We start from the raw sequence: 14,730 nt of genomic DNA, 5'->3' as shown, positions 1-14,730 counted from the left end.
TCACAGATATTTTAGAAAACTACTAGTAGCACAATGCTCATATTTTTATTCGGTAAACTGATAATTTTCCCCTTTCCAAAAATTTGAATTTTGGGCCTCCCTGAGTATTAGTAGTCATAAATAAATATGAATCAATAGATTATTAATTGCAAAACACATACTTACTAACATGATTTACAGACTTCCAAGAGAAAAATTGTTCCATTAACAAGTTTTGTAGTTGGAAATTTTATATATCTTGGCTTTTACTAATTTTACTGCGTGTGATTTACTTCTAATAAGTGTTTTACCTTAAGAAAATCTGTATTTTCAAGAAATGATTGCTTAAAACTAAGAAATTAACAATTATCTCCTTTGATTAGAAAAGGGATTACTTCGATCAATCATTATGCCCTTTCCCCTTCATTTTTTACCTGCTCAGCAGGCAGGTTGCAATCGGTTCTAGTAGAATTTTTCTCCTCCATCTGTAGTAGTGTGCCAAATTCCTATTTTTTATTTACCAACAAGCTATTTAATAATTTCTTCCCATCCCCCCATGATATTCGCCCTTAGGCCAGGGCCTAGGGGATGGCCTGTCCATACAAGAGGTAAACGCACTAGCAGTCGCCATAGTAAAGCATATTTTGTGGCTTTTTTGAACTGTGGGCCTACAATATCACAATTACCATAATTATAAAAAAAAAACCCTCAATGAGCATATTATAGTCCTTCTCTTCCTTAATCGTCCCTTTTTAAAAAATGCCAGAATATCAATTTGTTCAATTTTTTTCAAACCTCAAATTTGATCCATCAGTGGCCATTATATAATGTACATCAGTCAGTAGTGGCCGTATTACTGTTTAGAAGTGGCCACCGGGTGGTCACTACTAGATCACACAATAATATTACATCAGAAATGAGGCAGGTTTTTATGTAAAGAGATTACAACCTATTAAAAGGAAAATTGAGTTGATTTATGAAAAACCTTTCTGATTCAGTAGTGGCCACTCAGTGGTCACTTTTGAATTTCCCAACTTTTTGGTACCAATAGTGGTCAGGTAAATTGCCAGCCAAGAAAGCAACTATTTCGAGTTGAAAACGTTGCAAACATGATCTTTCATATTTCATCACACGGTTACAGCTGCAAAAATATTATTTTTTAGCATTGTTCTATTCATAATACAACACAATGTTTATATACCTCGTTACGGAGAAGCGTTAGAAGACAGCTGAAAAAACATCAACAATCCAGACAACCGTATTAAATAGTTGATAACAATTTTCCATGATGCTCTACCTACTCCTCTTTGAACTGCCCACTAAACTATAGCCTGAGCTTTACCTCCTGCACGTTTGAATCCTCTGGGAGACCTGGAATCCTTGTTTTTCAAATATCAACCTTAAAGTGGCCACTACTGAAGCAGTGGCCAATACTGGTGCATTTACCTTGGTAATGCATATTCAACTCTATTTAAAGATTTCACCAAGAGTATTTAAAGCTTACTGTGCACAGGGGTTTGTCCAGGATTTTTCACAGGGCCCGGTTTTTATGAAAAATCAAATAATTTTGAGAAAAATGAATTAATTTTGTGGAAAGTGAATTAATTTTGTAAAAATTCAAAAAGAAAGAAAAAAAGTTTTGTTTTTGTCAAAACAAAATTTTAGAATTTAGAGAGGGGACAATCTGAATAATTTAAACTTAAAGTTGAGTGTTTTCCTCTTCTATGTTGAGAATCTCGCTCTCTCAAGTAGCAATATTTATCTATCATTCTACATTATGTTAAATTATACTAGAAATATTTCTATACAGCATTTAAAATAATTGTAAAAAAAAAAAAATCAGACAAGGGGGCTTGGCATTTAACTTTTTGACCCAAGACACTCTTAAAAAGCACAGAATTTCGTTTAAAACTTATTAATTCCGTGATTTTAACAAAAATAAAAAGAGATTTTGTTTGTTTACCTCTTAACAAAGTGTACTAAACATCAAAAATTAAAAAAATCGGATTCCCATTGCAGATGCAAAAAGATCGCAATTCTCTAAGTGAAGGCATCAAAAGTATAAAAAAGGCTTGTAAAAGAAATATTTTTGATAATTATTTTAAAATTGCATTTTAGAGTCCTATGATAAACATATCATTAATATCTGTGGACACAGTTGAAGCAAAAAAAAAAAAAAAAGATAAGCCATCGATTCATCATTTTAATTTTTGACTCATAAAAGAAAATGGAATTTTGCTTTAAAAACTTGAAATGAGAGTTCTAACAAAAATAGAGACTTTTCATTTATTTGCATCCTAATTAAGCGAAGTTAGCTTGAAAAAAGAACAAAATATGATTCTCATACTGGATGTTAAAAGATTGCATTTTTCAAAATGTAGACATTTACAGAAAAAAAATGGCAAGTAAAAGAGCTTATTTAAAGTATCATCTTTGTTAGCATCAAAAAATCAAACCCAAATAATTTTCTCTCAAAATAACAGTTAAACATAGTACCTGGTAAACTGGTGAGAATATTTTCTAATCAAGTCATTATAAAGGTTTAACGCCAGATGCTAAATGGTGCCAAATGCTAAATGGCGATAATTTTGAAGTTGGTAACCCTATCTGAAGCAATCATATTTTTTCCCCATACTTACTATCTCTTTGCAGTTCTAAAGTTCATTTCGTTTACAACAACACTGCTGCTAATTAGCTGTGATAAAACAAACAAACAAAATTATTTAAAACCAAACTTATTTTCAGCTGTTAATTTCTTTCCAAGAAACAAATGACAAGCATTGTATTTTTTTGGCAGTAACAATTATTTATTGCTTGCAGGAGCATCACAAGAGTGCCAATTTTTTTTCTTTGCAAAATTAGCAGATTTTGTATAAGCTGATCCCTCTAATTTGACTTTAAAAAAGGTTCCAAAAAATATCGCTTTAATATGCATTATTTTGCTTTCAGATTTGCTCTCTCAATAAACAATTTGTGAAAGATCCGTTCTTGTTTATCAGAATTTTGTGAAGAGTTCGATTTTGGTTGATCGGATTTTTGTGATGGATCCGTTAACGGACCCAAATATCCTCTGGCCAGACCCTTGGTGCATTAGCTATTTATTTTATCAAACAGACAATAAAAACAATTACACTTTTAGATATTTCACGCATAAAATTACTTGCAATTTAGTGAAATTGAATAATTACATCATGAAAACAAAAATAAACTTACATCATCAGTAATGCATAAATAAACAATTTCATCTTCATATACGTAATGGAAAAGATAGCTACAAAAAAACAAAAAAATGTTAACAAATTAAAACAATCAATTCAGAACTTTAAATAGTTCCTATACAAATTAAAATGCAGCAAATTAAGAAATTTGCTTTTATTTATAAACATATAACTCGGAAAAAGTAGAATTACTAAAGGTAAGTGCATTTCATGTCACATTTTTATGTAAACACATTCTTATTTATTTTCTAGATGAAACAAAATTACTAATGATCTTCTAATTGAAGTTTAAAAAAATTAAATTATATTCCTTGACTACTTTAATAATAGATTGTCTGCTGCTTATTAAAATCATTTGTTTCTCTAAGGACATGGTTTTAGAAAGCGACGGACTTGATTAATTATTAAAAATGAATTACTTCATTTTTTTTAACTTGAAGTGGATACAAAACTAAACATGAAGGTTTTTTTTATTATTATTATTATTATTTGCACAAGTGTTTTAAAATATTGGCATATTGTTCTTTGATTAACGTAATTTGAGAGTAAAAATTCAATATCTGTCACCGTACATGCAAGGTGTAGGCACAATAATTGAACAAATTTAAACCACAATATTTACAACTTTAAGTATTTACAACATGTTTACATGATGAGATCAAAACTTAGACTGAACATAGTTACTGTGGAGCATGCGCCGACATTGGCTCCCTCTCGCGGTGAGTTATTCTCTTGTGTACTAACCTCGAACAATATCATTAGAAAGTTTATAAAAAAATTTTTTAACTTTGAACATTACATTCTCCTCCTTGCGCTACAGTGTGCATTGTATAATATCAAGTGTTATACTCTATTGAGGGAGAATTTGATACTGCGATTTATTCATCTACCAAGACAAATTCCTCCACTTCTTGGTGTGACATAACTTTATTATTGTTTGTTGCAATTTTTAACACATTTTTAATTGTCTTAATCAATTTTTTTCGCATGCTGTCCTAAAGCTTGATTTCATGAAATGGTGATAGTAATTTTTATTAAAGGACGGTTTTAATACATTTTGAAATTGCAATGATTCTGCTTTTCCAGATTTGATATTAAAAAGTGGCTGGTTTTATAATTCAGTGACTTTATAAATGGTGGTTACTGCAGGGGGAGACTAAAGAGGACCAGTTAGGATTAAAAAGAGGACCTTGGAAGGACCACTCATAGTTAAACCCAGAGAAGTACCAAAAAGTAAATTAGCTACATACTGCTAAATCCGTGAAGATAATTCGTTAATTAATCATAGTAATGATTTTTAATGATACAATTCCTTATCACCTTCTGTACAAATGAACTTTCTATCCATTGAATTAATTATTTACAAACATTTGGATGGTGGGGGGGATTGACAAGGAAGCATGTAACTTACGATCTTACAGAGTAATTTTAACTGAAAAATAAATTTTCTACTAATTAACAGGTGAAAACTGGCTGATTATAAATAATCAGCTAAGTGAACTATGAATCAGTGCATACCTGGTTAAGACCTTTCAGGTACAGTTTTTTTACAGTAAACAACTTAGCATATAGTCATTTACAAAATTTTTCACGTAACCAGTTTAAACAGAATTCATTTTGATACAAGGTACTGCAAGATGAGAAGATATAGTTTAGAGGCCGTGAAGGAACCCCCCCCTCCCCCCCCCGGAGCCCTTGTTTTTAACAGATATTTCCAACCCAACTATGGTAGTTTATATACATATGAGAGTTTCTGACCCAATACCCAGCCCGGGAGGTGATTTCTGGCTACGCTGCTGCCTAAGTTCAAAAATAAAAGAGGTATGTTAAATCCCGTATTAGTATGCTAAGTATCCAAATCATTTCTTCACATGTAGGCATTAATTGTTCTGCCACCAACTTATTGAAAATAAATTACTAAGAAAGAAAATGTTTTATTGAAGTCGCGACATCCAAAAATATGCAAATGCTGCTTAAGTGGTAAATATGCAGAACATAAATTTGAGCCTGATTTACTGAATAACTTAATGTAGTCAATTAATGTGCAGTTTGGATTCACAGAGCTATATTTTCAAATTGAAAATACTCATTATGAGTATTTTCAATAACAAATAAGGATACAAAGAAATACAAAAGTAATTCAGTTTTTAGTTTTTTAAGAAAGAAACTAAATAATATAATTTGAAATAGCACATGTCAAAATAGTTTCCAGTTTCCAAAAATATTAAAATAATTCCAAGATGCAAAAGGATTGAAATCTTGAACACGAAAATCAAATTTTCGTGAAGTACTTTCACTGTTGGCATGTTTACCAAAAATAAATTTATTTATTATTTACTAAAATTAAACATAAAATATGCTCGTCTAAGATAGCATAAGTAAAAATAACATTCGATTGCCCAAAGTTTTAAAATATTTACAAGATGCAAAAAGTTTGAAATATAGAACACTACAAGCAATTTTCCGCGAAGTCGGAGTAAGTGTAATGTTGCCACGGTTCCAAAAATAAGAAAGTTCATTATCTATTGAGATTAAACATAAAATAAACTAATCTAAGATGCCGTATGTCAAAATAACTTTTGACTGCCCCAAAATAGCAAAATATTTACGAAACGCAAAGAGATTGAAATCTCAAACTCAACAAGCAATTTTCGGCAAAGTTCGAGTAAGTTTATATATAATAGATATAAAAAGTACTTTATTATCTATTGAAATTAAACATAAAATAAGCTAATCTCAGGTAATGTATGTTAACCATAACTTCTAATTGTAAAAAATATCAAAATATTAACAAGATGCAGAAAGATTGAACTCGCAAACACAGGAAGCTTTTTTTTTCGCGATGCTGTATATCGATCATAAGTTCAGAAAACTGCACTGATGAACTGTTCTTGAAAAGCATTTAAGAGCAAATCAATGATTTTCTACTGATTTCAAGCATTTAAAAAAAATTTCACATTTTTTTTTCAAGGTTTTCAAGCACTTGAAAATGATTTTTTTTAAGCACTTTTCAAGGGCGTACGAAGACATCATAACCCCTCCCTCAAGCCTCTCCATTTGCTAGATTTCCATGCTGCAGCAGTTGAACAAGGAGTAATGATGTCAATCTGAAGCGAAATAATACGGGAAAGTCAGATTGGATAGAAACAAGGCGCCACATAGTGGTTCAAAACGGCAGAAAAGCGGAAAAAATCCATTAACTTTGAATATTCTCAAAAAAGTCTATGCAAAATTTATAATATAAGTTGGAAATTGTTGTATGATAATAGAATTGGAAAAATAAAACAAAGAAATGAACATTAATAGGCCTCAAAATCACAATTTGTAAAGAAAAAGTGGTTGAAAGGGACAGAAATTTGTAAGAAGTATATTTTATTAAATTCGCTTAGTCGCTTCGAATTTTTTCAAGCTCCTTTGCTCATACAAGTCAAGTTTCTGGATAATCAATATTTTATTTCTGCATACTGTAGGTTACTAAAAAAAATTAGTTCAGTGAAAAATCACATAATTTTTATTATCTGTACTTCGGATTTTGATACAATTAATGTAGTACACGGTTTATGAAATAATTATTAAGCAAATTTATATTTGGTAGAGTTGAAGATAATTTATTAAATTGAATGATGTTCAGAAAATGATAAACACGTTTTGTGTATAATATCTTTAAGGGGCATTCCAAGGTATTTTTAACATTTATGTAGAGTCCGTAATGTGACCTTTTTTGCCATAACTTTTTAATTTACTGTTTGATTAGCATATTATTTTATTTTGATCTTTTCCTACCAACACACCAGCTCAAATTAAAATAATTTGCAAATCAAACGGTAAATTAAAAAGTTATGGCGAAAAAAGGTCACGTTACGGACTCTACATAACGTCCAAAATACTGTGGAATGCCCCATAAAACAATATTACTTATTTTATTATTAATAAAAAAGAAATAAAAATTATTAAAAAGGAACAATCATTTACATATTGTCAAAACCATAAAGGTTTTACTTCGTCATTTAAGTCGTGATCAGGTTTTTTTGGTAGTGTTCGAACACTGCTTAAGTAAGGATCAGATGTCGGCAACAGAATGTGCATAACATCTTTATTAGTTAGTGTATGTGAACATTTTCTGAAGTGTTTTTGTCTGTATACACGATAGGCTTTATTACGTACTTCTTGCGCTTCTTCTGTCAATATCCCAATGGGTAATAAAGCAGCTGTTATAATCTTTTCACCATGTACTAAAACTTTATGAACTGTATTCGGCATGTAATACTATCCATACAGTTGTATGTAAAGCTCTGCAATTGTCCAACAATACCTTCCAAACTTATCAGGATCGATTGGAACACCAGAATTTATTGCTTGCAGAATGACTGAAAACCGATTTATCAGCTCTTCATTTACTCCAGTAATATCAGAAGTTTGTTCTGGATCAACAAAAAATCTTCGTGATGTATTAATGTCTTTAGTAGAACCCATTCGCTCTATTTAACTATGTCCACTTTCAAACCAATTCTCCGGAAAAATTCGTCTTGTATCTTCTTTTTCTTTTCTTGTGTCAGCATTTGTTCTCCATTGTTTAAATGAACTGTTGTATGCAATATGGAGTATGCACTCCATAAATTTAATTCGAGCATGCAAAGGTGACATTCTCAGACTAAGAAGATGGGCATTTTCAGGTTTAGATCGAACAGCATCTAAGTTGTTCATCTCGGACAGTTTTGCTTGACAAATGCAACAAACTGCCATTGATGGGGTTTGAGATACTGTTTGAGTAACTTTTCCATCGATCATGGTAAATATTAGTTCATGACCTACATTAAATGTTTTCCCTCTCAAGTGGATCACTGTTTCAGTAAGATTTTGTACGTCCGTTTCCATTCGAGAAATTTCATTTCTCGTCACTTCAGGTGTGTCTTTCAAGATTTGGAATCTAACAAGTCTGCAGTAACTGGTTGATGATGTTCTAATGTTCTTCCAATGCACTTCGGACATGTTTCCTTTCTCATGTAAATGAAGAGGAACTAACAATGTCAAAAATATGTTTGCATCCAATCTTCCTGAAACGTTTGTTTATATTCACTGGGCTCTGATGAAACGTCACATCCTCATTTAGAACACAATGTTAATTCTGGTACCATTGTTGACAATTCTCCTTAACTTTTTGTTTGAAAGATTCTTGTAGCGGTATGATCTAATAATTTCTGTAAATTTACACTTGATCCACATTCAAGTATTTCAAAATCTGAAGGATAACATTCTTTCTTTGCTTTTCTAAAACTTTGTGGTACGATGGAAAAATGTCATAGCTTAGCTCCAAAGTGGCTATTCTAATAATTTGGTACTGGTGTTTAGATAAAATGGCATCTAATATTAAACTTAAAGCTTTTTCTGGTGTAAGCTTTCAGGTTTCGAAGAATTCTGACTTTTTCTAGCTGCTGAAGAAATTAACTCTTCTGGAAAAGTTTCACACAGTTTCTTTATTTTGATTAGTTTTGCTCTCTCGCAGCACTGGTCAAAAGGTTTTTCTTTACGTCCAATAAAGAAACGTATGTAATGTAGGTTCCGGTTCACAGTACGCATGTGATGAAGGTTCTGGTTTGTTGTCCATGGGTATCATTTGTGACTCCAGTTTGACTGAAAATGTCCCTTTTAGCAAGTTTTCATTCTGTTTCAAAAATCGCTCGTTATTATGGGATAGCAATTTCCATTTTCTAGTAAAGCTAGGCAAAAAAGTTTAACATAGTTTAAGTTCAATTTGCTCCATAAATTCGCCAGACGTACCAGGATATTTGTTAATGATAATTCCTAGATATTCAGAAATTTCCCAATCATTTGAAATTAGCATTTCAACTAATTTGTTATAAGAAATGGCGAATTTTTCCATTTTAATTTAAACTAACTAAACTGAGCTTGCAATCTTTATAATAATAGCTGGAATGAATTTTGACTTCATAAGCATAGTAGCCAAAACTGATCCAATAACTTAACGGACATCAATTCAAATTATCATTTGCTTTGAAATTGAAATCTATCATTTGATCAGATTCTCAATGAAAAAAAAAGAGTGAAGGTTAACTCTCTTAATAAAATAACTTCTGTTTCCTAACCGTAGTTATTTGATGAAAAATTAAAAGTTTTTTTTTTTAAATATTCAAAAAGAATAGTAAGTTTATTTTTTATTTTTTTTAAATTATCGTCTGCGCTTTCTTGCCAGTTTTATTAGCTTTGATGGAATACAATAGATTGGTAAAATTCTGTTTTGTTGTTGTACTTTAGTTCTAAAATTACTTTTAGTCTACGTACCCAACTACGTAACGTTTATTACATAAACAAACTTGTTTACGCACTCCTGCAAAGTAGTGAACGTGCTTACGTTAGTTTGGTTTTAAGGTACAGATATTTTTTGGAACACGTCAAATTTGACAGCCAATCTCTTTGCTAAAAAAGCAATTTTCCTCCATCATACAATGACAAGTTATTTCCCAGTTGGTGTTTCTAAACAGCAAAATAAAACTTAAAATACCTGCCACGACAACAGTCGCAGGTGGTCGCAGCTAAAATATTTTTGTTCATTTACAGGAAGGTTTAAACTATTCATATATGTAAATTTTAGCCCACCGGAAGCCGCCGATAAAAGTATATTCAACAATATTTTTCGTTATATTTTTTGGCAAATAATGTTTTTTAATTTCAGGTAGATTTCAATTTTGATGGTTTTTTTTAATTTTTAATTACAATGAAATATGCATCCTATTAGTGTGATAAACCAATCAGAAAGGACTTTTATTTAATTTTAGTTATACTTATTGAACATATGAATCAAAACTGAAGTATAAGGGGGAGATTGAAAAGCGATAGCTCTGTGCAGGTAAATTGGATAAAAATGAAACAACGTTTAAAAGCACAGAAAGGATAAAAAGTTTATAAAAACGCAGACATGTTACGGAGGCTATTGCCTCCAAAACATGTCTGCGTTTTTATAAACTTTTTATCCTTTCTGTGCTTTTAAACAACGTTGTTTCATTTTTATCAAATAAGGGGAAGCTCCGAAAAAAGCAAAAACATAATTGATCAACAATCTTGGCTCTTTTTTGAAATAACGAATTTTTTTTTTCCGAAAAACTCTTATGGAGTAAGTTACAACTAAAGGGGTAAGTAATTATGACATGACATATTTTTTATCTTAAAACTTAAAAATGGCTATTTTTTCCGCCCTTGAACCACTGTGCACCGCAGTCGTGTGTTTAGGCATAACAAACATCAGCACACACTATCTTTTAACATAATGAAAAATCTGATTTAAGTAAAAGCAGACTAAACAGACCAAAATGTTAAAAAGCTGTCAAAAGCGGACTTTACCGTTAAAAATGGATTTTGGCGGGAAAAGAGGACCATTTGGAAGCCCTGTCACTGTGCTAGTAAACTATTAATATGCAGTAAGTAGCCGTAGTGTGCAAATGTTATATTACACAATATATGAAGAGCACTTCTAATACAAAATTAGCTAGAAATTAGCTTTTACTAAGAAAAACAAAAAGTAACAAACAAAATTTTAAAATACCTTCCATGAGAATAAGTGAGTCTTGATACCTGTTCTGGAGATATTTTAGACATTATTTGCTCTGTTACGTCAGAAAAATTTCCAACACATTGAGCAAATTTGGCCAAAACCGAGGTCCCATGGGCCACAACAGAATATAAAATAGGCATTTTTCCTAAAACATATACATAAATACTAAAAGATCTTATTTTCATTATAAATTTGACAGTTATTAATTGTTAAAAAACTTCATGGATAATTATCAAATAAATCAGTAAAATATTAAACAGTAGGATAATTCTTTAAAAGCACAACAACAAATAACACTCTAATTCAATAAACCAGGGATTCCCAACCTTTTTATGTAAGTGGTAAAATAAAAAATTTTGAGATAACCAGTACACATGGTAGGTGAACCTCTCCTCTGTCTTGGAAGAAGAGATGGTACTAGTATACCTGGTAGTTGCTGCTATACAGCATGATTTAGAAAAAATTTCAATGAAAGCCTACCTAGGATGTTATCTTTAAATGTGTTTTACTCAAAACTTGAAAATGTCCATGTACATCCCTTTGCTTCTCACTGCCTCATATGTGCTAATTATAAAAGCAAATGTTTCAACAATCTTAAATAAGAGCTAGAAAATTAATTTAAAATAAATTCAACAAAGAACAAACACCCAGTAATTATTCTTTGTTGAGATTCCTTCAACTTTGAAAAAACTTCTAATGGTACAGTAGTGGAATTAAGAAGCCCATCGAAAATTGGCTCTGCCAGTTTCACTTTTACATTAAGTTCATCATTTAATTTGTTTCTGGAAGTTAAACACACCAGTAGTGGCCACTTGAAGGTTTACATTTGAAAAAATATAATTGCAGGTCTCCCAATGGATTCAAAACTGCATCAAACTTGCTGGAGATATCACCTTCTGCACATTTAAATGCATTGGGAAATATGGAATCCTATTTTTTCAAATATAAACATAAACCTTGAAGTGGCCACTGCTGATGCACTCTGAAGCACTAACCACTACTGGCAGGGCCGTATCCAGGGTGGGGGGACTGGCCTGCCCCCCTCCCCAAAACCCAAAATATTTTGTACTATGTAACAGAAGAATGTTTTTTTTTTATTTCTAACGTCAGAAAAGGAAAATAACAAAGTTTTTTCATTATTAATTCTGTAACAATTAAACGAGTGAAATTTTGAAGAAATACAGAAAAAGCAATTCTAGTTTTCATTAGCTGCAAAGCATACTTGAAATTTAGACCAGGGCCAGATTTAAGGGAGGGAAGGCGGGGCTATTGCACCGGGGCCTCCACAACAAAAGGGCCCCCACTATAAAATTTTTGCAAAATATCCTAACTTTCACGGGTCGAAAATATCAGATATATACTTATATATATAAATATTCGGATATATATCAAAGTATCGTACATTTTTGAAAATATGATGATTTTTTCCAACCCTGATTAGGGGCCTCCACTCCTTTGTTGCCCCGGGGACTCCACACTTCCAAATCCGGCCCTAATTTAGACCCTTAATTAGGACTTCCTGCTCTCTTTCCCAATTCAATTCAGAGCCGTCCAGGGCTAAGGCAGGCTCCTTGTCAGTTTGGTAGACTTGCCCTCCTCCAGGGGCGTGCACAGAAATTTTGGGGCCTGTCACAAATATTTTTTCGGGCTCCCTCCATATTGTTTGCCCCTATATTCACCCCTCGTTTTAATAATATTGTGCCCCCTTCAGGCTCGGGTCAACAGATGTCCCTTCTCCCTCTGCCCTCCTCCCTCTAAGACTCTTATAAAACTTACACAGCACCTATTTTGATTCGGGGACTCCCCAAGGGCTGGGCGACTAGTTTCTGATTAAGCTCTGGTTATCAATATGTGCCAAATTCAGCTTCTTGATACATCCTGAGTAAAAAATGCAAAAATTATGGTTCTCGCATTTTGACTTTGCGAACTTTGCAAGATAAATTTTTGTAACTGATATGTTCCATGTCTTGCCATTTTTTTTAATACCAAATTCAGTATTTTCAAAGTTTTTTTGCAATTGCTTGTTTTTATCTTACTTCTACTACATACTATTAATATCTTAAGCATGGGAAAACAATAACACTTGCTGTACTCTATTTCAATTTCTGCACTACTTGTGATTGAAAAAAAAAATTGTTTTGAGAAATATTTCGTTACATTTATTTTAAACTTAAAATGGGTATGTCTTACAAACTTATAATCATTTTGTAAGACTGTGCAATCAACTTCTGAAAAGTGCAAATAAAGTGCTTTAAACAATTTCAAATGTTCTAGAGTCTTTGAAAATTATTTAAGTTTTTGAAATTCTTTGAAAAGTACTTCAATTTTGTCTCTTACCCAGAAAATAAAGTATGAATTTTCCAAAGGGCCAGAATATTACTCTTTCATTCTTATTACCTGAATCTCTATGCCATTTCTTTTAAACCATTTTGTACAATTTTTGTACTGTAAGACATTTGATGAAAAAGGGCAGGGGGGGATGTTGGGGAAGTGATCAAAACAAACTATGCTAAAAGCCTATATGAGCAAATGACGATGTGCTTCTCTTTACTCCCCTCTCGTTTTTCCTCTCTGTCGAATAATGTCAATGATTTGTCAAGTAAGCAATTTTTATTTTGATTGATCTTGATTTGCAAAAGAATGCATAACTTTTAAAAGACTTTGTTTGCCTATTTTTCTTCATTTTTTTTGTAGTCTCAATTACCTCATATAAGGCCTCAAAATAGATTTTACATCTATTTTTCAAAAAAAATTTCACGGGGGAAACCCCCGGAGCCCTTGAAATTATGATTCTTTACATCCGACTTAAATGGACACTCTCTTGTTATCCTCACCCCCCACTACAAGGTGAATAACAGAATTATAAGAAATTAAAATAAAAACAACAAGAGTTCAACAGTGGAATCATAAAACATCGAGACAAAAAACATCTTCAATGTTAAATATTTTTAAGCGTGTATGTGTGTCTATATGTATATCTGTGTATGTATGTGTTAGGGCAATGTGCGAATCTGGGCCCCTTCCGAAAAAAATTTCTGGATACGGCCTTGCCTACTGCTGTACATAAAATACACTGCCAGCTCAGTCATTCCACCAGAAGATTGCAGTTTCGTGCTTATTAGCACTCATAGGCCCGGAATAGGAAGTGACTGAGCTGGAGGTGGAAAACCTCTTAAGGGAGACAAGAGTCATACAAACTGGTAGCTAACATAAAAATTAGCACTGGCCAGACAAGTGACTAAAGCTATGGTTCGGTTCAACTCGAAAACTACAGGCAAGGCATGGTATTTTCAGTAAGTTACCGCCCTATAGCCAGGGCTAAGGCAGAAATACGTAAAAAATACACCACCAGCTCAGTCATTCCACCCGAGGACTGCAGTTCCGTGCTTATTAGCACTTATCAGTCTGGAATAGGAAGTGACTGAGCTGGAGGTGGGAAACCTCTTAAGGGAGCCATACAAACTGGTAGCTAACATAAAAATTAGCACTGGCCAGACAAGTGACTTAAGCTATGGTTCGGTTCAACTCGAAGACTACAGGCAAGGCATGGTATTTTCAGTAAGTTACTGCCCTATAGCCAGGGCTAAGGTAGAAATACGTAAAAAATACACCACCAGCTCAGTCATTCCACCCGAGGACTGCAGTTCCGTGCTTATTAGCACTTATCAGTCTGGAATAGGAAGTGACTGAGCTGGCGGTGGAAAACCTCTTAAGGGAGCCATACAAACTGGTAGCTAATATAAAATTAGCACTGGCCAGATGTGTGACCCAAGCAATGGTTTGAAACCGAACCTATGCCTATTCCGGGCTGATGAGTACTAATAAGCACCAAACTGCAGCCCTTGGGTGGAATGACTGAGCTGGCGGTGTATTTTACACTAAGGAATTTTGCATATAAAAAGAGTGACATCTGATATGCAAATGATCCAAGTTAGGTGTCAATGCACAGGACCATTTACCCTACAG

General features: G+C 32.7%; 1 protein-coding gene across 1 annotated transcript in view; it reads right to left on the bottom strand.

Annotated features, from left to right (window-relative positions):
* LOC129225259 (vesicle-associated membrane protein 7-like) overlaps positions 1 to 14,730 on the bottom strand; it is a 29,706-nt gene that overhangs the window by 8,475 nt on the left and 6,501 nt on the right. The window contains exons 2-3 of the mRNA XM_054859843.1: positions 10,756 to 10,909; positions 3,193 to 3,250 (exon numbers count right to left, since the gene is read on the bottom strand). Of these exons, the coding sequence (XP_054715818.1) occupies positions 3,193 to 3,250; positions 10,756 to 10,904 (207 nt within the window). The 5' untranslated portion in view covers positions 10,905 to 10,909. The remainder of the gene's footprint in view (positions 1 to 3,192; positions 3,251 to 10,755; positions 10,910 to 14,730) is intronic.

Source organism: Uloborus diversus, chromosome 6 (assembly GCF_026930045.1).
Source record: "Uloborus diversus isolate 005 chromosome 6, Udiv.v.3.1, whole genome shotgun sequence".
Classification (NCBI taxonomy): domain Eukaryota; kingdom Metazoa; phylum Arthropoda; class Arachnida; order Araneae; family Uloboridae; genus Uloborus; species Uloborus diversus.
This window is presented reverse-complemented; position numbering and strand designations above follow the sequence as displayed.